This window comes from Bidens hawaiensis, unplaced genomic scaffold, assembly GCF_021521415.1.
Source record: "Bidens hawaiensis isolate Kalapana, Puna unplaced genomic scaffold, B.hawaiensis_p1.1 tig00002414_1, whole genome shotgun sequence".
In the NCBI taxonomy this organism is placed as follows: Eukaryota; Viridiplantae; Streptophyta; class Magnoliopsida; order Asterales; family Asteraceae; genus Bidens; species Bidens hawaiensis.
The window spans coordinates 1,887,539-1,910,572 of NW_027491131.1; the positions used below are offsets into that span (position 1 = coordinate 1,887,539).

The following is a 23,034-nucleotide window of genomic DNA, read 5'->3' on the forward strand; positions in this document are numbered from 1 at the left end:
GTTGGACGACATTGTCAATTTGGACCGGTTTTATCTAAGACCGATTTTGGCTGACGTCAAGTTGAACAATTTGGACCGGTTTTATCCAATTAGATCGATTTTGACCAACTAGCGCCTAATAACTAGACAAAATCAAAGCATGATGGGTACAATTAGCGCCAAGCCGATGATTAATCGGCTGCTTCATAAAACATACACGTAGGTAACATTGTTTAACACTCAAGATTTAAGATCCTTGTTTTAAGTGGAACTGGATACAATTTAGGTTAGCGAAAATCAGTTTAATGAGCAAACTTCCGATTAGTTGAAATCACATTCTGAAAGCACGTATTTGACCCGTTTGTTTTAAGTGGAACTGGATACAATTTAGGTTAGCGAAAATCAGTTTAATGAGCAAACTTCCAATTAGTTGAAATCACATTCTGAAAGCTCGTATTTGACCCGTCCTGGTTTACATCAAACATCCCTCCCAAGTTTATATTAGATAACGCCTTAAACTAACAAAACATATTAAAACTCCTAGGGTAACCACTGGTAAACAATAAAAACCGCGTTTTAGCACATTAAAACACAATCCTTGATCATAAAAACAAAAACAAAACATCCAAAACTTCCTAATGATAAAAGGTTCCAAAAACATGAGTAAATAAACGACATCCAAAGACAATAATAAAAACGAAACCTTTATAAGGTGATCGATTACTCTTCATCATCCTCGTCAGCATCACCACCTGCAGCCTTCTTTGCAGCGGCTTTCTGGTTCTTTTGCTTGACTCTGCCGGGTCGGCCACCGCCAAAGGGACTAGTGAGAGAGAAGTCAATGTGCTTCTGTGAGTCAACTCTCACCATGAATGATGGAACATTCACTACTTGCCTTCCAACCCTGTAACCACAGCAACATTCATTAAATGATATCAATAATGTTATAAAGACGGAACAAAATCGAGCTTTGCAAAACTTAATTCGGTTCATTTACACCCTAAACCTACTTGAAAAAACAATTATTAAAAAAACATTTTTTTAAATAAAAACATGTATTTTTAATACAACAGAAAACTTTAAGTTGAATATGGCTAATTCAATTAATTAATGAGAAAAAAACGAACAGAACTGCGAATTCAATTAATTGGTTCAGCAGTATTAATCGATCAGTTCGGTTTAATTGAAAACGAGGAACCGAATGAATTGTTCAATCTGCTGAAATCGGTTCGGTTAACACTATTCCAAATCGATTATTGAATATGAATATAAAAAACTTTACAAAAAATCGATAACAAAAATGATCCGAGCTGTATTCGGAGCCGAAAAATAACCAAAACAATTGTGAATTCGATTTTCTGTTCACTTATCGGTTACACATATCTTTGGTTATTCGGGCTACCAAAACAAACTCCATCAATTTCGGTTATGACCAAAAAAACTCAATACCAAGTCAAACAAACCGATACTCCAACCAGACCCATTTTGATCGGCACAAAAACCAAACCGATTCAAACCAGAAAAAAAAAAGATTGTTCTGAATTGTTGTATAACCCTGTGATCACCATCTACATATATATACATAAATGTATATATAATTTGCATACATATACATATATATATACACACATGCATACATATACACACACACACACATATATATATATGCGCATACATACACATATACATACATACATCAATATATATATATTATGTATATGTATAAAATATTAAAAAAATGAACACAAGTTAAGTCGGTAAAGCTTTTAAAACCATACCTGATGTGCCTCTGCTTGATGAGCACTCTAGCATGATGAATAGACTTGGCCATACCAGTCTTAAACACGAGAGTCTGCAACCGACGTTCTAGAAAGTTCTCAACAGTAAGAGCCAACACATAATCAAGCTTGTTTTGGCTCTCATCCAAGAGCCCGTAACGGTTCATTCTCCTCATCAAAGCTTCACCTTCAAAAATCCTACGCGGGTCCTTTTCTTCAAGGGTCAAAAGCATACGTGCAGCGTTACGGATTCGGCTAAGAGCGTATTGCACCCTCCAGAGCTCCCGTTTGCATCGAAGACCGTACTCTCCTACGAGTTTTAACTCTGCGTCCAAACGCTCCTTCTCGTATGGACGACGAGGCTTTTTGAATGTTTTACCATCTGAAATACAACTTAGTGATTTATGGAATTAACAATAACAAAGAAGTAAATATTTATGAAAAAACAATGAGTTAAAACAACTTACAGTTACGATAAAACGGCACGTGGACCATTGCTGCTCCTTCTCACAGTCTTCCTTACCTAAGGATTAAAATATTATATTAGTCCAATACAAATAAACATTTTAACTCCAATAACATACAATAGCATTTAACATCCAATAACATTTAGTTCTAATGAAGACAGAACAACCCAAATTTATACTTAGTGAGTCAATTAACAAAAAACACCAACTAAATACACACTTGAAAACCGACACCGGGAGAAAATTTCAAATTAAATTCAACCGGTTAATCTGTCTGGAAAAAATAATCGGATTGATAAAAATACAATAATGTGCCTACAATAAAAATAATAAATTAACACATTTTTATTCAAATAATTAAACACAAAGCAGAAACATTAAAACATGATAATCAACACCGATATCAATTAGCAGTGCCAACAGATGGAGCTGCTGAAAAGCTACTAAAAACCCAAAATGACCCGAGCTGCAAATAAAGCCTGTATAGCGACGTCGCCGAAGTTCAAGCCTTGTGTATTTTTAAAGCTTTAGCTCTTTCAGAAGTCTACGTATTAATTTCAACTACACAGCTGAGCTCAATCCAAGCACAATCTCATTTAAGTTTTCCCAGATAATACAAGAGTTTTTAAAAAAAACACACAACTTAATAATTAATAAACAAGCCTAGCTTAAACTTCAAAAATCAATTCAAGAGCCAAGCTCAAGTTTTAAAAAATGAGACAAGTTCGAGCTCTCGTAAATAAAAACGAACTAAGCTCGAGCTCCGGTTTTAAAAAACAACACAAGCGCGAGCAGTCCTAAATAAAAACCAGCAAAGCTTGAGCTCCAATTTTAAAAAACGAGACACGCTCAAACTCCGATCAAGCTCATATAAATAAATAAGCCGAGCTCGAGCTCTCGTAAATAAAAACGATCCGAGCGTGATCTCTCGTAAATAAAAACAAGGCGAACCCAGGCATTCGTAAATAAAAACAAGCTCAAGCTCGATCCGAGCTGTCGTAAATAAGAACAAGCCGAGCTCGAGCTCTCGTAAATAAAAACGAGCAAAGCTCGAGCTCTTTTAAATAAAAACAAGCCGAGCTCGAGCTCTCGTAAATAAAAACAAGGCGAACCCAGGCATTCGTAAATAAAAACAAGCTCAAGCTCGATCCGAGCTGTCGTAAATAAGAACAAGCCGAGCTCGAGCTCTCATAAAATACCTATTCACTGTCGAAGTTAAACAAATATAACAATTTAACATGAAGCAACAAGCACACATCGTAACAATTAAACACAACAATCACAATTCCTATTAAACAAACCGAGTATAAATTAGGTCAAAATTAAACACGCAAATGATGTTGGTTACAGAGTGTAATTGAGAGAATGAAAGGGGGATTTGAACCTGAGAAAACAAATGTGAGAGTGAGGCGTGAAATACAGCTAGGGTTTGGTTTTAGAGTATGTTAAATGGGCCGGATTGGTTCAGGCCCAATGGGTGTCGGACTGTTATTTTGGGGTTTTTTGTTTGGGTTATCAACTTATCAGTGGTACACAATAACACAAACCGGAGGTGCACGTACTGGTTTGGTCAACAAAAGTCAAAGCCGGTTTATGATTGAATTCGGTTTGGAACCGGTTTTGGTGGACAAAATTACAAACTGATTCCAAACTTACGGTTTCAATCAGTTCCAAAACGGTTTCTCATAATCGGTTTCAAACCAGTTCGGTTTCGGTTCAGTTCGGTTAACCGGCTTATTTGCCCACCTCTAGGGTCGGGCACTAATCGGTTTTTGAGACAAGAAACCACTACCCGGTATAACCGGTTTCGGGTATACACGAACTGGTTAACCAGTAATTAACCAGAAAAAAACCGGTTTAGAAAAATATGTAAAATAAATAAATAATCGGTTAAGTTAACTGGTTTGTAACTAGTTTCAAAGATCATTACTATAAACCGGTTTCTAACTGGCGGTTAGAACCGATTAATAGTGGACCGGTTACTAACCGATTAGGATTTCGGGTTGGACCCGGTCAGGCCCGAAGGCGAAAAATATTTTGGATTTTAAGTAAAAGAATTATTTTGTTAGGTTTAAACAATTTAACTTTTAAATTGGTTTACTTGGTTATGATTTGGGATGTGCAAACACCTTTTATATAAAAATAGGCTAAAACATGTTTCAAATTAGACTAGAATCCACAACCTATTGTTTGGGAGTCATACCATTTTGCCACTATACCAAGCTAATTATTATGTAATTGAGTTTAAACATTAAATATATACATATCATTTTTTATAAAAATACATATAATTCTAGAAAAAAAATTCGGGCCTAACGGGATGTCGGGCCTGAGGCCGTCGACCACCCAGCCCCCCTATAAGCCGGCCCTGGACCCGGTTAATAACCTGTTAGCTTGTGCACCTTTATTTGTGATTCAAGTAAAAACTAGCTATTTAAACCCGAGTGCGTTGTGATGCAAAAAATGCGAAACAAATTAAAATTGTCGAGCATGTAAATCAAAACGTGTACGTGAACCCATACATAGTGTTGTGTAAGGGCGCCAGACAGTGGAAACAGTTGATGTTGGATATTTGTACAACTTTAACGACGTGTATATAAGTGTTTAGATTAGTTGTGCAATATCACACACAACTTCATTTTACATAAAAGTTACGTCGAGATGTGCATAATAAATATGCACGTTGTAACAATATATTTGAAGTTTTAACAACATATTTTTAGAACTATCAACAAGAGAGACAGGTTTGAGAAAATTATTGTTTGCGTCACTGTGGATTTAAGGCGGATGCATAATGAGTCTCCGAAAATCTTTTTGAACTGGTTGAGTCCCCGTGGTTTCAGAAACGAACCATTTGAGTCCCTGCCATTACTTAACTTTTTTGGTAAACTTTCATTTTACTGAAACCACAGGGACTCAAATTGTTCGTCCGGGTGGACTCAACTAGTTCAAAAAAATTTTCGGAGACTCATTGTGTCTCCGCCCTAAAACCACAGAGACGCAAACAACAATTATCTCTTTGGGTTTTAATACCTTTTGAATTCTATGCATTTCATATTATAAAGCAAAGCTCGAGCCAAACTTTGACTCGTTTAAAGAACTGCACACGAGTTAATGTCGAGCTTAGGCTTGTAAAAGGTTTTCACAAAATATATAAAAGTTCCTAATAATAAACAAGACAAGCCTCACGCTTGATAAAACGACTCATAAGCTGAGCTCAAGCTTTAAATAAAGATCTAAAAATGAATCGAGTTCAAATTGTAACTGGCCAAAATTATTTGGAAAAAAAAACATTTGGAAACTTCTAAAGTTTAATAAAATGAAGAGGTGGGCCTATTGGAACTTTTTGAAGGACCATAGTGTAAAGTTCCAAAACAATGTATGAGTTGAGTGTACAATGTGTTACTACACTTGTATCAATAGTCCCTTCTACTTATGTTGTCACAAACTATGTCCGTTACATACTAATTAAGGGAAAGCTAACGTACAAATAAAATTAACATGTTGATTTGATAATCAAGTAAAGTAATTATATATACACAAATATAGTAATTATGTAATTGCACTATGATGTAATTACATAATTACTCTACTTGTATATAATTACTATATTTGAGATCCAAACCCTATTTTACAAATTATTAATGGTTGTTAGATTTAAATACTCTTAGTTTTCAATCGTTGGTCGGAAACATTCCCTACTAACAAAATGTGTACCACCACTCCCAATTTTCACCTTATTTTCTTCTGGCACTTCCAAGCTAACATGAAACTTAGTTTTATGACGATGTGAGATTTTTTGAAATGGCTTGGGAGAGCCAAAATAAAATAAGGTGAAAATTGAGAGAGACAGGAAACATTTTGTCAGTTATAAGTGTTCCCGGCTATTAACTGAAAGTTAAGAGTATTTAAATCAGCAAATGAATAATCAGCACTAGTGTAGGAATACATTGTGTGCATGACTTAAGTTATGTGTATGCCCAACATAAGACATCACACTTTAGACTTGTGTAACCTTGCGTCGATGAGCGTATGCATACGCCACCTGCACCAATACTTTTCAAGTTCTAGATCGCTTAAAATGTCTTTCTAACATTATATAAATGATAACTCGATTATTTTCAATTGTAACATGAAACACAAGCTTATCACAATTATACTACCATAACAACTTGATCATATTCAACCTTTTGATCTCACAACATAAACTTGATTACATTCAAAGTTGTGATCACCTCAACACCAACTTGGTCACTTTCAACTATGTGATCTATTTCAAATTTTGATTATACACGACACTGTGATTCAATAGTCTAAATTTTAAACCAAAAAAAACAAGTTCACCTAGCTAAAAGAGTCAACGTGTCACCTTATTCATCAACTTCAATCATAGTACACGTCGTTTAAGCTAAGCATACGCGTTTAAACCCAACGTCTTACAAACTCACGTTTGATTGGGATCTTCAGTTCCATGTTTCTTCCTTCTGCCAGTTTACTTCCTAAAGTTAGTTGTAGTCTATGTAAACATGCAAGTTCCGAGGTAAATAACTCATAACGTGTGGTGACACGTTGACAAATGTAGCTAACTTCATACTAAGCTAATCATTAGTTAGCACATATAAGTTATTGAAAGTATGCCATTCATCCGCCAATTAACTTCTATATTAGGTTTCGGTGTCAATCTCTAAAATTTTGTCTCGGGATCTTCAGTTCCATGTTTTTGTCACTCACTCACTAACGGACGACTAACGTCGTTTGTGAAAATCATACCACATTGCCGAATGCACTTCACAACCGTCGCAACGCACTTGCATCTTGTCGGTTGGTACTCTCTTTGCGTCAATCAGAACTTGGAGTTGCTATAGCCGCCTGCGATATATGTCAAAACCACCCTAAATCATAGGCCGGCACTGGCTACGACAAAACCCTAGTCGTGCCACCTCTCCTCTGTTTCTGATTGTCTGCTTTTGACGGAAAATTGAAGGTTTTGAAATGAAATTTGGAGCTTAACTAGAAAAACATACATCATGTGCAGTGGCGGATCTAGACCATAATCTCAAGGGTAACATTAAAAAAAAAATTTTTTACCGTATTTTATACAATGAAAACGAATTTTTTTACCGTATTTCATACAATAATCGAATTTTTTTAACGATATTTCGTAGAATAGTTTTTTTTTTTTTAACTTGCCTTTGGACCGATATCATTTTCTTTTATTTTCCGTTTAAAAAGATTGCTAATAAGACTTTGTTGTTTCATCTTCCAAGTTCCTTAATTTTAGAAGGGATAAAATTTAAACCATAAATCTATAATAAATTTCAATTTACATATAAACCCTAAATCCCTAATCAATTAAAATTTCCAATTTATATTATCCGAATGTCCAACAAACCATAATCAATCATTCAGTTGCTACCAATGGGGTGGTGCTCTATTGCCAAAGGCAAAACCTTTAAAACACATGGGTTTGGAGGAGAGGTATTGGGTTCAAATTCTAAAGACAACAAAAATTAAAAGAAGTTCACTGTTAAAAGAATCATTTAATTGCCCATAAACAATTCAAAATTAACAATTTATTTAAACAAATAAACAATTACAATTTTAAGTAGAAGAATACATAAATTGAACAAGTAGAATTCAAATCGTTGACGAGGAGGGAGTGAGGGACTGAAGGAGCACCGAGCGTTGGTTACTCGGTTGCAGCATGCAGGGGGTTGGGCAGTGTGGGGAGGAAGCCACGACTGAATGAAACTTTGTTTATTGAATGTTGATGTCTGACCTAAAACAAATGTTTAAGGATAAAGAAAAAACAAACAAACGGTTTTGTTTAGTTCGTGCTTAAATCTGGTTGGGCTTTAATTAGTTTCGGCTTTTAATTTTGTTGGACTTTAAACAAACAGGGGTAACGTTCTATTTTTTCAGGGGTAGCGAAATACGAAAACCGACCAAAGCATATAAAATTTGTACTACCGATGAAAAGTTGAGGGGTAGCGGAGGCTACCCCTAAATATATGCTAGGTCCGCCCTTGATCATGTGTAACTAGATGTGGGCAAAATAGGTTTTTTCAAGAACCAGGAATCATGTAGGAACTGGTTCCGGGTATGGTCAGCAAAGTCAAGAACCTAGTTGGGTAGGAACAGTTCCGGATATGGTCAGGTTTTTTACCTTATGGTCAGGTTCGGGTTCTAGTGGGTCTGGTTTGGTACTTGGTCGAGTTTTTCAAAGTAACTGAAATTTTACACCAGGGATGTTCACGAGTAGAGCCAGCCATGGTGGATTTGAGCTCAAGCTCGAAATTAAACGAGGTAGCTCAATTAGGATCTAGCTTGACATTGAAGTTAAACGAGCCTAAAATGAAGCCAACGAGCCGAGCCATGACCCACACCAAACGTCAGCCAAGTTTGGCTCGGTTACAAATGAGTCAACTCAGCTCATATTGTTTCAGATCAAGTTTTTGTAGTTGGTTTTATACAAGCTTTTATCAAGCAAGTCTGGGTAGAGGTGCACAAACTGGGTATTTTCAGGAACCTTGGATCCGACCCTACTTTACCTGCGGGCACGTATCAGGCTTTGGGCTTCTTCCCAAAAGCAAACCCGACCCCACTAGAGGTGCACACAGAAACCAGTTAACCGGTTTCCGGTTTCTAACCGGTTCCTAACCGAAAAGCTAACCGGTTACTAACCGGTCGGATCCTAACCGGTTACTAACCGATCCTAATCGCCGGTTAGTAACCGGTTTATATTCTTGATGTCAAAACCGGTTATTAACCGGTTAACCGATTTTTTTTATTATTTTATTAAAAACCGGTTAACCGATTTTCTTTTTTTTTTATTAATTTTTCAAAACCCGTTACCACCCGACCCGATTAACCGGTTATTTCCCGCTAAAAAAACCGGTTAGGAAAAAAACCGGTTTTCGGTTAACCGGAATGTGCACCTCTAGACCCCATCCATTGGTACAGACCCGGCTTTGGGTTTCTTCCCAGAACTGGACCCGGTGATACCGGTTCCACCAATACCCGGTCAAACCCCGACCCAATCCTACACGAAACCCGAAAAAACCTCAAAAATCCGATTAAATACCCAGCTATACCCGGTACCTATTCTTACCCGGTTCTGGTTTTGACTTTGTTGATCATAGATACCGCCAGGTCATGTCTGGAACCGGTTTTTTGGTGCAGCCCTAAGCTTGGGCTTTGAGCCACGAGCTAGCTTTACACAACTCGGTCCTAGTCAGGTCCTTGACCCGTTTTTTTCTCTTCTTTTACGTTCAACTTTAAAATGTTTCCATAATACAAGTAAAAGTAAGAACATTAAAGAAGTAAATTTAGAAGTAAACACAAAAAACAAATCCCAAAAACATAATTCATAGAAACCGAACAAGAACCTAATAGAGTTTGATTGTCAACAAGATAAAAGTATCCAAACATCAAACAAACAGATTACAGATTCAAAATCTTGAAACCCAAAATTACTCTCATGAGAAAAATCTATGCTTTGGAAGCAGTCTTTTCCTTTGCCTTTTGGATCTTCAACACCTTTTTCACAATCTTTTGTTCTTCGACCAAAAAGGCACGAATGATCCTGAAATAATAATCGAACAAAAACTTCAGCAACGATCAAACCCAAAAAACAGATATAAAATGTAATTGACAATGTGGAAAAGTTTAAAAAATGTTGACGATGTGTAAAGATTAAAAACAGAATGAAGGAGTACCTTTCCCTCACGGCGCCTGCAGAAAGCACACCGCCATAAGCACGGTTAACAGTTCTTCGGTTCCTAGATAATCTGGATCTCTTGTATTCAGCAGGTCTCAAGTGCGGAATCTATATTAAAAAAACACATGTATAAATATAAAAACCCTTTTTAAATAATAGGGTAAGTTTTATGACAAATTTTAACAACTTCGTTTCATGTAAGCTTATTTAATCTTTTAAACATTTAATAACTTCCATTTAGCAGTCCTAAACTAAATGCAATATATTTAGTTAAAGCATGAACAAAAACATAACAAAAAAACAAAATTAAAAGATTGGCACAAAATGATTAAAAGATTATTATACGAAAAAATCACGGTTACTAACTTATTTCACCATGTTAACCATCAGATTGCAACACAAGGATTTGATAAGGACATAAAGCTTTTTACAATACCAACATATAACAATTTGGAACATCAAGCTCTTCATAATACCAACATAAAATTGTTTTATTAATGCATGTGCTTAAAGAGTTCAGAAAAGCGTTACATGGATCTACAACATCATCAAAAACAGTAACTAGTCAGTTAAACCATATAAAGCAGTATTTATATACTGTCAAAACATATGCACTTAGGTATATGCATTATAATCCAAGTAAATGCTTATCAATTTTTAAAAGATTAATACAAACAAAAGGTAGAAATTAAAAAATCAGCTCCAACAAAAAAAACCTTTAAACATCAAGACTGGCTCGCCAAGCCAACGAAAATGGGCTGTCTTTGTTAAAAATAGTAGCCAACAATTAGACCAATTTTTCAAACAGTAGTTAAAAAAAATCCCATATTTTATCTAACCTTACATTTCACATATCCATTTCTAAAAAAAATCAAGCACAATAAAACAGTAAAACAAACTGTAAAACATACCATCAAATTGACACTCGCCAATGAAAGTTAAAGATCAATTAACTTACAGCACATAAGCATACCAAATTTTTTTTTGACAAAATGTAAACAGATAACAGTTGGCAAAAGATTCAATCTTAAGACTTAAAAATATTACTGTGTAAATATAATAACTGCAGAAATAAACAATCGACAAACGCTAAGATAAGCAATCATACCCCTTGGATTCTCTTTCCAGTAACAGGGCATTTCGGTCCACTTGCCCTCTTCTTGGTAGTCTGGTACACAAGCTTACCACCTATCAAAACCAACCATCAATTAAATAATAATTCCTAAATCAATAACTCAATCGTCTAAAAATCAAAATTAAACTAACAAACAATTTAATCCACAAATGCTGACATTACAAACATAAAAAACCAAAAAGTGCTAGTCTGATAAACCAACCTTACACTTAGTTTTTCAAGCTCTATATATAAAGCTCAAGAACCGCTCATAAGTAGTTTCTCAAGCTCAAGATCAACTCCAGAGTCCAGACCAACATTTTATTTATATTTATAAGCAACTTTGTATACATTTTAATTATAAATTTTTATAATCAATATGCACTACTTGTTTAATTTCTTCAAAATTTTATAGCTGGCCGCTTCGTACTCTATACGTAAAGCTCACGACCAGCTCCTGAATAGTTTTTCAAGCTCAAGATTTACTCCAGACAAACTTGTTTATATTAGACATTTATCTATATTTATAAAGTCCTTTTTGTATATATATTTTAATTATATATCTTGTATATAACTCAAATTTATCATTTACATAACTTTTTCATAATTTTATAGGTGACAATAAATATTATGTAAAAAACATTTATATATTTAAAAATTTTAAAAATATGCACTAGTTTAGCATCATTTAAGGATCTCAAGTAGCTCGCGAGCGTCTCGGCTAGTTTGCACCACTATAACTTAACACCTATCAAAATCAAGCATTAACTCAACCAAACTCCTAAATCAACAACACAATTAACTCAAAATCACAAAATTGTAAACAATTTAATCATCAATTGCTAAAATCACACAAATAAAACCCTAAAAAACAGTAAATAATGCATTCAATTCAATTAAATCCCAAAATCAATAACAATATTCTCCAACACACACAAATCATAAACACCGAATCATAATATCAAACGAATTAACCCTCAATTGCTAAAATCACACACATAAAACCCTAAAATCCCTAAAAAAACATTAAAAACTAAATCAATTTTATTAAATCTCAAAATCAATAACACAACTATGCGAATTACACAAATCATAAACACCGAAACGTAAAATCAACCGATTTAATCCTCAATTGCTGAAATCACACACATAAAACCCTAGAAACCCTAGAAACGGTGGAATGATATAATTAAGAGGATTAATGAATAATATTACCAGGGGTTTTGACCACCCGGTGTTGGTTGGACTTGGTGGCGTAGCTGTGACGCTTCCGGTAAGTCAGCCGTTGCACCATTTTGGATTTGTTTTGTTTTCCGGCCGGCAGCTTATTATTATTATTCACTGGTTGAATGGAGGCTGGGTGAATGAGAATAATAAGGTATTTATATTTAGGGTGACACTGTTGCCCTAGTAATGTAATGTGAATAGTATTTGGGCCTGGCTTATTACTTGGGCCGATAACTATAATCGTTTAATAAGCCTGTTTATGTTTTTAGTTAGGGGTAGAGCCGTAGAGGTGCACAAATCGGGTTTTTCAAATACCCGGGTTCGGGTATTGAAAAATCGGGTATTGATAATACCCGAGTTGTGTTCGGGTCCAGGTATTGTCTCAAAAAATCATACTCTATGCATTGGGTTCGGGTCGGGTATTGACCCGGGTATTCTAAAACCGGGTATTTGAATACCCTATTTCCAGGTATTGAAAAACCCTATTTTTGGATTTTTTTTGGGTTTTTTCCGAGTTTTTTTCGGTATAGATTGGAATTTTTTTAAGGGGTTACAATTTTTAGGGGTATTTTCGGGTATTTTTTGGGTAATTTCGGGTATAGATCGGGTATTTGAAAAACCCAGTTTCGGGTATTGGAAAAACCCGGTTCCGGTTTTTGGGTATTACCGGGTATAAATCGGGCCCGGTTTCGGGTACGGGTTTTGGTACTGATATGCATACCTATCCATACCCTACGGGTAGGGTCAGGTACGGGTTCGGGTTTTAAAAACCCGGGTATAACAAAATCCGGTTCCGGGTATTTTTTTCGGGTCCGGTTACGGGTTCGGGTTTTTTGTGCACCTCTAGTTAGGGGTAGAGGTGAAAAAAAAAACCGAACCTGAAAAAAAATACCCGGAACCGGTTTTTTAATACCCGACCCTACTCGTAGGGTACACATAGGGTATGCATTTCAGTACCAAAACCCGTACCCGGAACCGGACCCGATATACCCGGTAATACCCGAAAACCAGAACCGGGACCCGAAACCGGGTGTTTCAATACCGATCTATATCTGAAATTACCCGAAAATACCCCTAAAAATTGCAACCCTTTAAAAAATCCAATCTATACCCGAAAAATACCCAGAAAAAAGCCTACCCAAAAATAGGGTTTTTTCAATACCAGGCAATAGGGTATTTAAATACCCGGTTTTAGAATACCCGTTCTATACCCGACCCGAACCCGATGCAAAGGGTATAGTTTTTAGAGACAATACCCGGACCCGAACCCGAACCCGACCCCATTTTCCAATACCCGGTCATACCCAAACCCGATACCATACCCGAAACCGGGTATTTGAAAAACCCAATTTGTGAACCTCTAGTTAGGGGGTGTTTGAGAAAGTCAAAGATTACAAGGAACCCAAACACCCCCTTATTGTTTCGATTTGAGTTAATTACACGAACGATTTATAATATTAGGATTCATGCCTAATAATGATAGTGCTTGATAAACGAGTCTGAACCATAGCTTCACTTATCAAGCTCGAGTGAGCTCGTGAACATAAACGAGCCTTCTATTTGGATGACTGTTTATTTTCTGCGTTGAGCTTTCTAAAGATAATTATGCAGGCATATTTAAAAGAATGTACAATCACCAAACGACATTTGTCACAATGGTGTCTTGATTGTTAGAAGGCGCTATCCCTTTTGGAAATTACTGATATATCAAGTAAGAATTCTTTATAACAAAAGGATTAGTTGATTACGCACGTTCTTTTATAACGACAACTTTTATTAAAAACGACGAACTAGCAAGAAACTACTAGAAACAACACAAAAAACAAGTTTCAAAAGAGAAATCACACCATTAGTTAAATAGTTATATTGAATAACTTCATTTCCAACCGATTTCAAGTAACATGCTGTTTTTGTTTAAAATTTTCATGTAACATGTTATTTTTGTTTAAAGCGCGATAAACGAGCCGGATATGCAACCACTTAACCCACTATCTCAAGTAAAAGATTGCAAGAATCACATAAAACTTGTATCTTTTGTATTACGTAACACGTTTATGTAACCATTTACCTCACTCTTTACTAATTCCTCTTATACTTAGCAAGTGCTATGTACAGCAGCAGTAGTATAAAACATAGTGCTCACAAATCTATGTTTAAAAGTGGTTATGCATTAAAAATTATACTAATGATTTTGTTATGAACTTCATTCAATTTAAATGTTTTAAATTATACTCTCCCTTTGTCTCAAATTTGCTTTCTACCTTTCTCAACCGCGGTTTTCGTCCATGTGATTTGCTCAAATTTGTTATTCCAGTCCAAAAGTTTAAAAGCTGCTATTATCGTCCCGATGGATTCATTTACGTTGCAATTTTCGTCCACAAAGTTTCGCTTTCATTGCGAGTTTCGTCCATGTATTTGTTAAAACCCGTCATTTCAGTCCAAAATATGTTAACAAAAGGGCCGAAAATTGCAATGAAAATGAAATCTTAGGGACGAAAATAGCAAATTTTAAACTTTTGGACTGAAATGGCAAATTTGAACAAACCACGGGGACGAAGTCAAAAACAGTGTTGTAAAAGTCGGATTCCAAGGCTTTGGAATCGGCAATTCCAAGGTCCTCGGATATCAACTTTGCCGCCTTTTCCCAACTCGGCCACCATTATTCGTCTAGGTCCAAAAGTCGGAGTACTCGGGATTACTCGGCCTCCGAGGTCAACTCAGCCTCCATTTTTCTTTTAGTAAAAAATTAAAAATAACAACAAAACATGATTTTTTTAAACTATGTTTTTTTTTTATCTGAATTATGCTTATTTTGATCTGAATTATGCTTGTCTTAACATATATATAATATCCAATAATTATTTTATGTTATATTTATCATGCCCAAATACAAGCCGAGAACTCCCCAAGTACTCCCTACAAGGAGGTCGGCAGCCTAGCGAGTTTTACAACACTAGTCTAAAACCGCGGTTCATTCGTTTGTAAAAAAACAGTGTGTAATTACTAGAGCATCTTAAGTTCTTAAACAAAGAAAACACATTCAAATAGAAAGGATTCATGCCTATAACTATAGCTTATGATAACACAATTTTACACCAATTACTAAACAAGAATCTTGAAAAATATTAAAAATGAACTTAAGAAAAACAGAAAAGTTGCAACAACAATATTATGTTATTTCTTGAGTCTATCTCCCCCTCTTTCTCTTTCCTTGTGTGGCTTTTTGGTTAATTAGATCAAACCATTTCTTCCGGTGGAATCACGGTGGCGGGAGTTGCAGCGGCTGCTGGTGCTTGCGTGGATACCAGCGCTGGCGGTGGGCCCACAGAGGCGGCTATTGCAAAATGTAGGCCCCGCCTTTGACCCGCTTGCAATACGAAAGCAATTTGTGATGCCACCAATGCTGCAGCCTCCTGTTGTAAACCATGGTCAACAGTTGACTACGTTAGATACTGGCCCGTTTGACCCGTTTGACTTTTTCTTCTTTTAGCTAAAACTTTTTGCGTTTCGGAAAAAAGCTAAATCTTTCTATTTAACAATTTGGGTCATGTTCTATTACTAACGGGTCAAATGGGTATAGAGTCAAAACGGTCAACAAGCTTGTTTTTATATGTAGACTCACCTGTCTTTGCCTTCGACGTTGCAAGATGCTGATGGCCCAGGCCATTATGTAGCACGGCAAAAGAAACCCGGCAACCCGAAGCAAGAAAAGCTAAAAATAACAGAGCATAATTAATTATTAGTCAGATAACACGGTTCAATAGACGTGGTATTTTTGACCCTTTTACTAGTAAAATAGTTCAAATTAAAATAATAATAATAATATATTTTGAAATAACGGTTCAGCCAAATGTAAAAAGAAACAAAAGGTGTTTTTAAAGCAGCCCAACCCAGACCGTCAACAAGCCGAGCCGAGTCAGGGTGGACTCAGAATCGGCTTGTTTACAAACCAAGCCGAGCCAGCTCGTTTATTTTTAAAACCTTTAAAAATTTCTTATATTTTATATTTTACACATATTGATGAATATAAAACTATAATTTTAAATTATAATTTTGAGTGATCCATTTTAAATATTAAGCTTTACTTTTAAATGAGCCAAATAAGAACTTTCAATTTAAACGAGCCAACGAGCCAGCTAACGAACAAGCCACGAGCCGACCTTTGTTCAAGCTCGGCTCGTTTACAGACTGAGCTGGCTCAGCTGGACTCGTTACCAACAATCCGATTTCAATCAGCCATCTTGCCACATATATGTTTTCGACGAAAAACAGAAAAACGAACAAATATTAAAAATACAACTAACCGTCAAGAAAGTAGACGCGTCTTCATCTCCATCTCCTTCAGATTCTGGCACAGTTACTGCATGCCGTAGTAGCAGAAGTGCCATTAACTGCAAAAAAAGCACCATTTAAGAACTATTATTCAACAATTTTAACAACTTAAAACTATCATATAACAAAGACTTACAATTAAAACAGCTGAACGACAAAATGCGGCTCCACTGGCATTCGATGCATTGTAATCTTCATATTCAGCTTCAAGAAATTGACGTTCAGCTTCAGCAATTGCCAAGAGACGCGGATCGTTCAAATCCATTGGTGTCCCGGAAATTTGCCATCCGCCCCTAAAAATATCACAATAATTGAAATAATACAAAAAATGAAACTTAGAAACAAGAAAAATAACTGAACTCAAACGAAAATCACCGGTTTGGTTTTATGTTTTTGTTAAAAAAATCTTTCGCTTTGTTTTTGGTTTTGCATGTAATTAAAAAAAAAGAAAAGAAAACCCGAACCAAACCAAAATTTATGGACTTTTATTTTAATTTTGAATGACAAGTAATTTATAAAAACTTGATAAGTAGTGTAACACAAAGGGTGAAACCATATGGTTTTTAAAAACTCAAAAAACAGAATTTTCAGTTTTTGTTTCGGTTTGAGCCCAAATTCGACCCAGGCACACCCCTAGTTCTTCTAAATACATGTTTGACTAAAAAATGAGAATAAAAAATATCTAGTAACTAGCAAGAAAGCCAACAAATAACAAAAAAAAAGTCATTAAAAAATGGGAGTAATAATAAGTTTCTTTTTGAGCATAAGAAAAAAAAACACATTTTTCAATAAAAAAAGTAGAGAGATGGACTACCCGATATCGATAGTGGTCTCTTCCAAACGAGGCCGGGGAGGGGGCGCAATATAGCCAGGCTGATAAGGCTGCATAAAAATAATCATAGATCATAATATCAGATAGTAATGAAAATTCAGAACCGACAAAAATTCAAAACCGACGAAAAATTAAAAAGTTCAAAATTGTTATAACGGAAGCTTACTTGGTGGCATATTTCACAAGTGATGTCACCTTTTTCATTGCACCAATGTTGTACACACTTCCTGTGAGCATACTGCATAAACACAAAACATAATAAATATAGTGAATATATATAACTAATTATCTTATTCTGATTATTTAAGAATATCATATAATAAACGTATACATGATTACCTTAAGACTGCCATTGCAAGCACACGGTGTCTCTAAAGCATCAACTGAATCTTCCTCTTGGCAAATACGACATTCTGCTGTTGTTAACAAAGGTGCTTCCTCATCATCAACATCGGTGGGCCCGTTTTCATTTACGGAGTCGGAGGGGCCCGCCATCTCCTCTGCCTTCTTTATGGTTTCCCCGCCCACAGGCTTCACCAAGCGATTCAAATCAAGAGTCAACTGATCACCCATTTAAATCTAAATTCAAAGCCTGCTTACATAAAAAGATTAAAAGAAACACAAAACTAAAGTCAACCCACAATTACTAAGAAAAAGTCAACATCCATGTAATGATCTTCTTTATTATCATATCATATATTTATGAAGAAAAATGAAAAGAACAACAGATTTTCAATTCAAGAGTCAACCAATGAATACTTCAACGCCGGCAGGTTAGAAAGCATGAAACCAAACCAAGAATACTATTAAAAAGTCAACATCCATGTACTGACTTTCTTTATTATTATAAATTTTTGAAGACTAAATCAAAGAGGGGTCATATTATCAATTTTGTACCAAATTCAAAATATAGTTAATTTTGGTCAACCCATGAATTCTTCAATGCGCATTAGAAAGCATAAAGTCAACCTGAATTTACTATTAAAAAGTCAACATCCATGTAATGGTCGTCTTTATTATCATAAATCCCAAAAACAAATGGAAAGAGCAACAAAATTTTAGCAAAATAAAAAAGAAAATTTCGTATAATCTGAATAATAATAATAAGCATAATAATTGCAAATTGATATGCCATTGTGTGCATGAAACTGAAAAAACCAAACAGAAGCAAAAACTGACGGTTTGGTTTTATGTTTTTATATATACTGAACTAATCATGGTTCAGTTTTGCAGGTAATAAATCAATCAATCATAGGATTCATACCCGGTAAAAATCCACCAATTGCATTTGCATGTAATAAATTTGTAAGCCAAATATTTTAGCCCAAATACATAATCAATTAGTTATTAACAAAATGATTTACCCTGGATTCATTGTCTTGGGCCAATTTTTTTAGACAAGAATTTTCAAGCTCAAATGGCAAAACCGAAACCGACAGTGTTCCAAAATCCAAAAACCAAACCTTCGATTTCTTGTTCGGTTTTCAAAAGCCCAAACCTAAATCAAGGGGGGGGGGGGGGGGGGTGGTCATATTATGAATTTTCATAGCTCAAAAAGAGCCTAATCATAATCATAAACCCCAAACCTAAACAAGACACAAAAGATTTTATCAATCCTGAAGCTAAAAGCCGAAACCTAAATCAATTTGACCAATATCACCATAATCAAAAGCCTAGAAGCTAAATTAAACTGGTTACGTCAAATTCAACCAAACAAACACCAAATCGGCAAAACTAAGAACATAATTACAAAGAAAAAAAATTCAAGGAATTGAATCACTAATGGATTATAAATGTCAATTTTGACCAATATCATTGTAATCAAAACCCTTGAAGCTGAAATTAAACCGATTGCATCAAATTAAACCACAAAAACACCAAACCGGCAACACAAAAACCACAATTACAAGCAAATCACAACGAATTGAATTAAAAATGCCAACTTTGACCAATATCATCAAAAATAAAACCCTAGAAGCTGAAATTAACCCAATCGCTACACCAAATCGACACCACAGACACCATAATCACAAACATCCAAAACCGAATTGAATCATAATCGGATAATAAATGGATTAAGATGTCAATTTTGACCAAAATCATCAAAACAAGACCCTCATCAAAATAGAAGCCAAATTAACCCATTTGCTTCAAAACCCACCAACCAAGCATGAAGTCGACAACAAATTGAATCAAAAAAGTCCGCTTTGACCAGTATCATCAAAAAACAAGCAAAACCCTAAAAGCTGGATTAAAACAATTGGCTATTAATCCAATTCCATCAAAACCCACCAACCAAACACCAAATCAACACCACAGACACCATAATCACAAACACCCAACACCCAATTGAATCATAGACAGATTATAGCTATCAATTTTGACTTTTTGACCAAAATCATCAAAAACAATGCTAGAAGCTAAATTAACCCAATCGCTTCAAAACCCACCAACCAAACACCAAATCGACACCACAGACACCAAAATCTCAAACACCCACCACCGAATTGAACCATAATTGAATAATAATCAGATCACATACCTGAAAATTGAGCGGGAAATGATGAGAGGATGGCGGAGAATGAGAAGCGTTGGGTGGTGAAATCGAGAGGTTTGGTTTGAATCTCTCGATTAACACTGATTCGATTTGGTGAAAAGATTGTTGATTTTGTAGGATGGGATTTGGGTGAAAGAATTTGGGGCAAAATTATTGTTCCTAAATTGACGCTAATTAATTCATTAATTTGGAGATTTGTGTTCAACGGCTGGAACATTTATGAGACTCACTGTTATTTTATTTGTTTTATTTTGTTTTGTTTTGTTTGATTGGAAAACTTTTTTTTAGAGTCATTATCATACCCACTAATAGCAAAACTATGGTAGTGTCTGAGGAGTGTAAGATGTAGACAACCTTACCTCTACCTCCTAGGAATAGAGAGGCTGCTTCCGGTGAGACCCCCGGCTCGATAGTAGTTTTGCATCAAGCCTTGGACATAAGGCACATAACACTCAACCATCGGGACACCGGCCGATTAGTGCATGTACCCTTCTTTCGGGCTATCAACGCCACCACATGATGCATGATTAACCTTCCGCCACTTTTAACGCAATTTTCACGAGATTAGTAAAATAACGTCAAAATTAGTGCAATTTCACTTTTGTCCACCTGAGGGTTCACACATATATACATTATATGCATGCACCACAAGCAGGGCGCTATTATTATTTTATTACATACTAAGTGCTTAACTTAAGCGTCTTTAAGTTATCTCCCGTTCTAAAGAAAAAGTTACATGTCTGAAGTTTATTGGTGGTAAACCTGGAAACCCTTAGGATCGAACTGAAGATCATAATCTCAGTCTTTCTATGTTGAGCCACACATGCTCATCCCAAAGTGTTGTTTGTAAAAATTAAACCTGAGTCTCCATTAAGAAACTCAGACTTTCTATCACTACACCTTATTAGAAAGTACATTTGAATGGAGTTATTATTAATATTATTATTATTATTAGAATTTGTTTGAAGTAGGTGTATAAGATTTTTGTAATTAATTAATAAGAGGTATAATAGTCATTCTATACAAATTTAACACATGTGCTTAACCCAGCTTGTTTAAGTTCAAGCTTACGTCGAGCTTTTCCTAGCTCGACTTGTTGAGTGATTACTCGTTTATGTTATAATATATTAACTGCAAGTCGAGAACGAGATATAACGAGTTATTGAAGTTTATTCCAGGTGCGTTAAATGGATTTTATTATAATTCATTAGTTTTTTAGCAAGGGCAGATTACTTGAAGAACAAGGTACAAGGCTTCGATACATAGATGATTTTTTTATTAGGGATTTGTGTTCAACGGGTGAAACATTTATTAGAGTCATTAATTAATTATTATTTTATTTTGTGTGAATGGAATTATTGTTATTATTTTATTTCAATTGGTAGTTTAGTGTGGATTTTTAAGGTTTTGTAATTAATTAATAACAGCGTATAATAGTCATTCTATACACACTTAACACCCGTGCTAAAGCCAGCTCGTTTAAGTTTTGATTTGGTATTTTAGTTTATTTAATCTAATTATAAAAAATGGATTTATAAGATTATTGTAATCTATATTTTATATATAAAAGATAACAAACACTTATGGACGCCCTTTGGTTGCTCTACGAAGTGCATCGACTCATCAATTTTCACCTCATCAAGAGGTATATGAAGATTCTCATCGGCTAAGCATTTATTGAGATTAGATACGTAAAATGTTAGTCAATGTTCCTAAGTTCTTGAGTTTGTGAATGTTGCTACTTTCCTAACCATTTTAAGAATCTTGAACAGACCAACAACACGAGATGCTAACTTTCCTTTCTTCCCAAATTGGACCACTTCCTTCCAAAGGGATACCTTAAGATGTATGAGATAACTGACATTGAATTCAAGGGGGTTTCGTGGATTATCGACATGACTCTTTTGACGACTTCTAGCAGCGAGTAAGTTGTTGTGGATTTGAGCGATTTTATCGGTAGTTATTGGATTAAGTCGGGACCAGTGATATGAGTTTCATCAATCTCGTTCCAAAAGATAAGTGGAAAACATTTTCGACCGTAGAGTGCTTTGAGGGGAGTCATGAGAGTGATAGCTATTGCTGTACAAAAACTCAATCAATGGTAAACGAGAATCCCAATTACCACTAAAATCATTGACACACATGACCTAAGCATATCCTCAAGCGTTTGGATGGTTTGTTCAAACTGATAGAGCGCTAAGGTCTAGTCAAGTTCCCAAGGATGATCGGAGTGCATCCCAAAAATGAGAGGTGAAATGACCATCACAGTCAAAGACGATACTTGAAAGAACACCATATCGAGACACGATTTCCTCGACATGGATTGGATCCAATTGTTCCATCGAAATTTTATCACGAATGGGTAGAAAGTGAGCCAACTTAGTAAATTGATCAACGATTACCTAAATACTGTCATGTTTGTTCGTGATAGTTGTGAGCTTGGTGATAAAATCCATAGCTATATTTTCCCATTTCCAAACTGAAATTTCTGGTTATTCGAGAAAACTAGATAGTCGTTGATGTTCGCCTTTAACCTTAGAACATGTAACGCATTTTGCTACGCAAAGAGCAATATCCTTTTTTCATGTTAGACCACCAATAAATAGCATGAAGATCGAAGTACATTTTATATGCACCGGGATGATGGAATATCGAGACCGGTGAGCCTCATCAATGGTTGTAAAACTCCCGACTAGGCGCCGAGTACTCGCCGAGTAATCGCTACAAGATATGCTACCGAGGCGACTTTCTTTAACTCCGCCTGGTTACTCAGAATCGATAAAAAATGGTCAGCCGTCGTCATAATTGTATCTAGTCGGTCAACTCAAACATATTTTAACTTTTAAAAATTAAACACAATTCATATTTCTATAATATTAAAGACTGACTGTCATTTTTTTAATTATTGATTTTCAAATTTTAGATACCTTGTATTTAAAGATGTATCTTTCTTATTTATATTGATATTCGTTACAAATGTTAGTAGATTTTTGATACTTGACATATATATAAGTTCCCAAAAATAAGT

At 35.4% G+C, this 23,034-nt stretch overlaps 2 protein-coding genes and 1 pseudogene across 3 annotated transcripts; all 3 read right to left on the bottom strand.

The window, feature by feature from the left end:
* Positions 1-560: 560 nt before the first annotated feature.
* LOC143619087 (small ribosomal subunit protein uS4y-like) lies at positions 561-2,303 on the bottom strand. Its single transcript, XM_077091106.1, has 3 exons — positions 2,225-2,303; positions 1,758-2,139; positions 561-883 (listed from the first exon to the last, which is right to left on the bottom strand). The coding sequence occupies exons 1-3, from the start codon at positions 2,250-2,252 to the stop codon at positions 700-702; spliced, it is 594 nt and encodes a 197-aa protein (XP_076947221.1). The 5' UTR covers positions 2,253-2,303; the 3' UTR covers positions 561-699.
* A 7,305-nt stretch (positions 2,304-9,608) lies between these two features.
* On the bottom strand, positions 9,609-12,394 carry LOC143619088 (large ribosomal subunit protein eL34-like). Its single transcript, XM_077091107.1, has 4 exons — positions 12,274-12,394; positions 11,053-11,132; positions 9,943-10,052; positions 9,609-9,809 (listed from the first exon to the last, which is right to left on the bottom strand). Exons 1-4 carry the CDS (start codon positions 12,350-12,352, stop codon positions 9,716-9,718), a joined length of 363 nt encoding a protein of 120 aa, XP_076947222.1. The 5' UTR covers positions 12,353-12,394; the 3' UTR covers positions 9,609-9,715.
* A 2,967-nt stretch (positions 12,395-15,361) lies between these two features.
* Positions 15,362-18,139, bottom strand: LOC143619089 (uncharacterized; annotated as a pseudogene). Its single transcript, XR_013151138.1, has 7 exons — positions 17,789-18,139; positions 17,616-17,687; positions 17,432-17,499; positions 16,754-16,910; positions 16,590-16,676; positions 15,908-15,997; positions 15,362-15,698 (listed from the first exon to the last, which is right to left on the bottom strand). The product of XR_013151138.1 is annotated as an uncharacterized LOC143619089 (transcript).
* Positions 18,140-23,034: the final 4,895 nt, after the last annotated feature.

Coding starts and splice junctions, on each gene's coding strand:
- LOC143619088 (XM_077091107.1), bottom strand. CDS start 12,352: ATGGTGCAACGGCTGACTTACCGGAAGCGTCACAGCTACGCCACCAAG. Junction 11,133..12,273: donor CCGGGTGGTCAAAACCCCTG/GTAATATTATTC, acceptor TGGTTTTGATAG/GTGGTAAGCTTGTGTACCAG. Junction 9,810..9,942: donor GCAGGCGCCGTGAGGGAAAG/GTACTCCTTCAT, acceptor TTATTATTTCAG/GATCATTCGTGCCTTTTTGG.
- LOC143619087 (XM_077091106.1), bottom strand. CDS start 2,252: ATGGTCCACGTGCCGTTTTATCGTAACT. Junction 2,140..2,224: donor CGTGCCGTTTTATCGTAACT/GTAAGTTGTTTT, acceptor GTTGTATTTCAG/ATGGTAAAACATTCAAAAAG. Junction 884..1,757: donor ATCAAGCAGAGGCACATCAG/GTATGGTTTTAA, acceptor CTGTGGTTACAG/GGTTGGAAGGCAAGTAGTGA.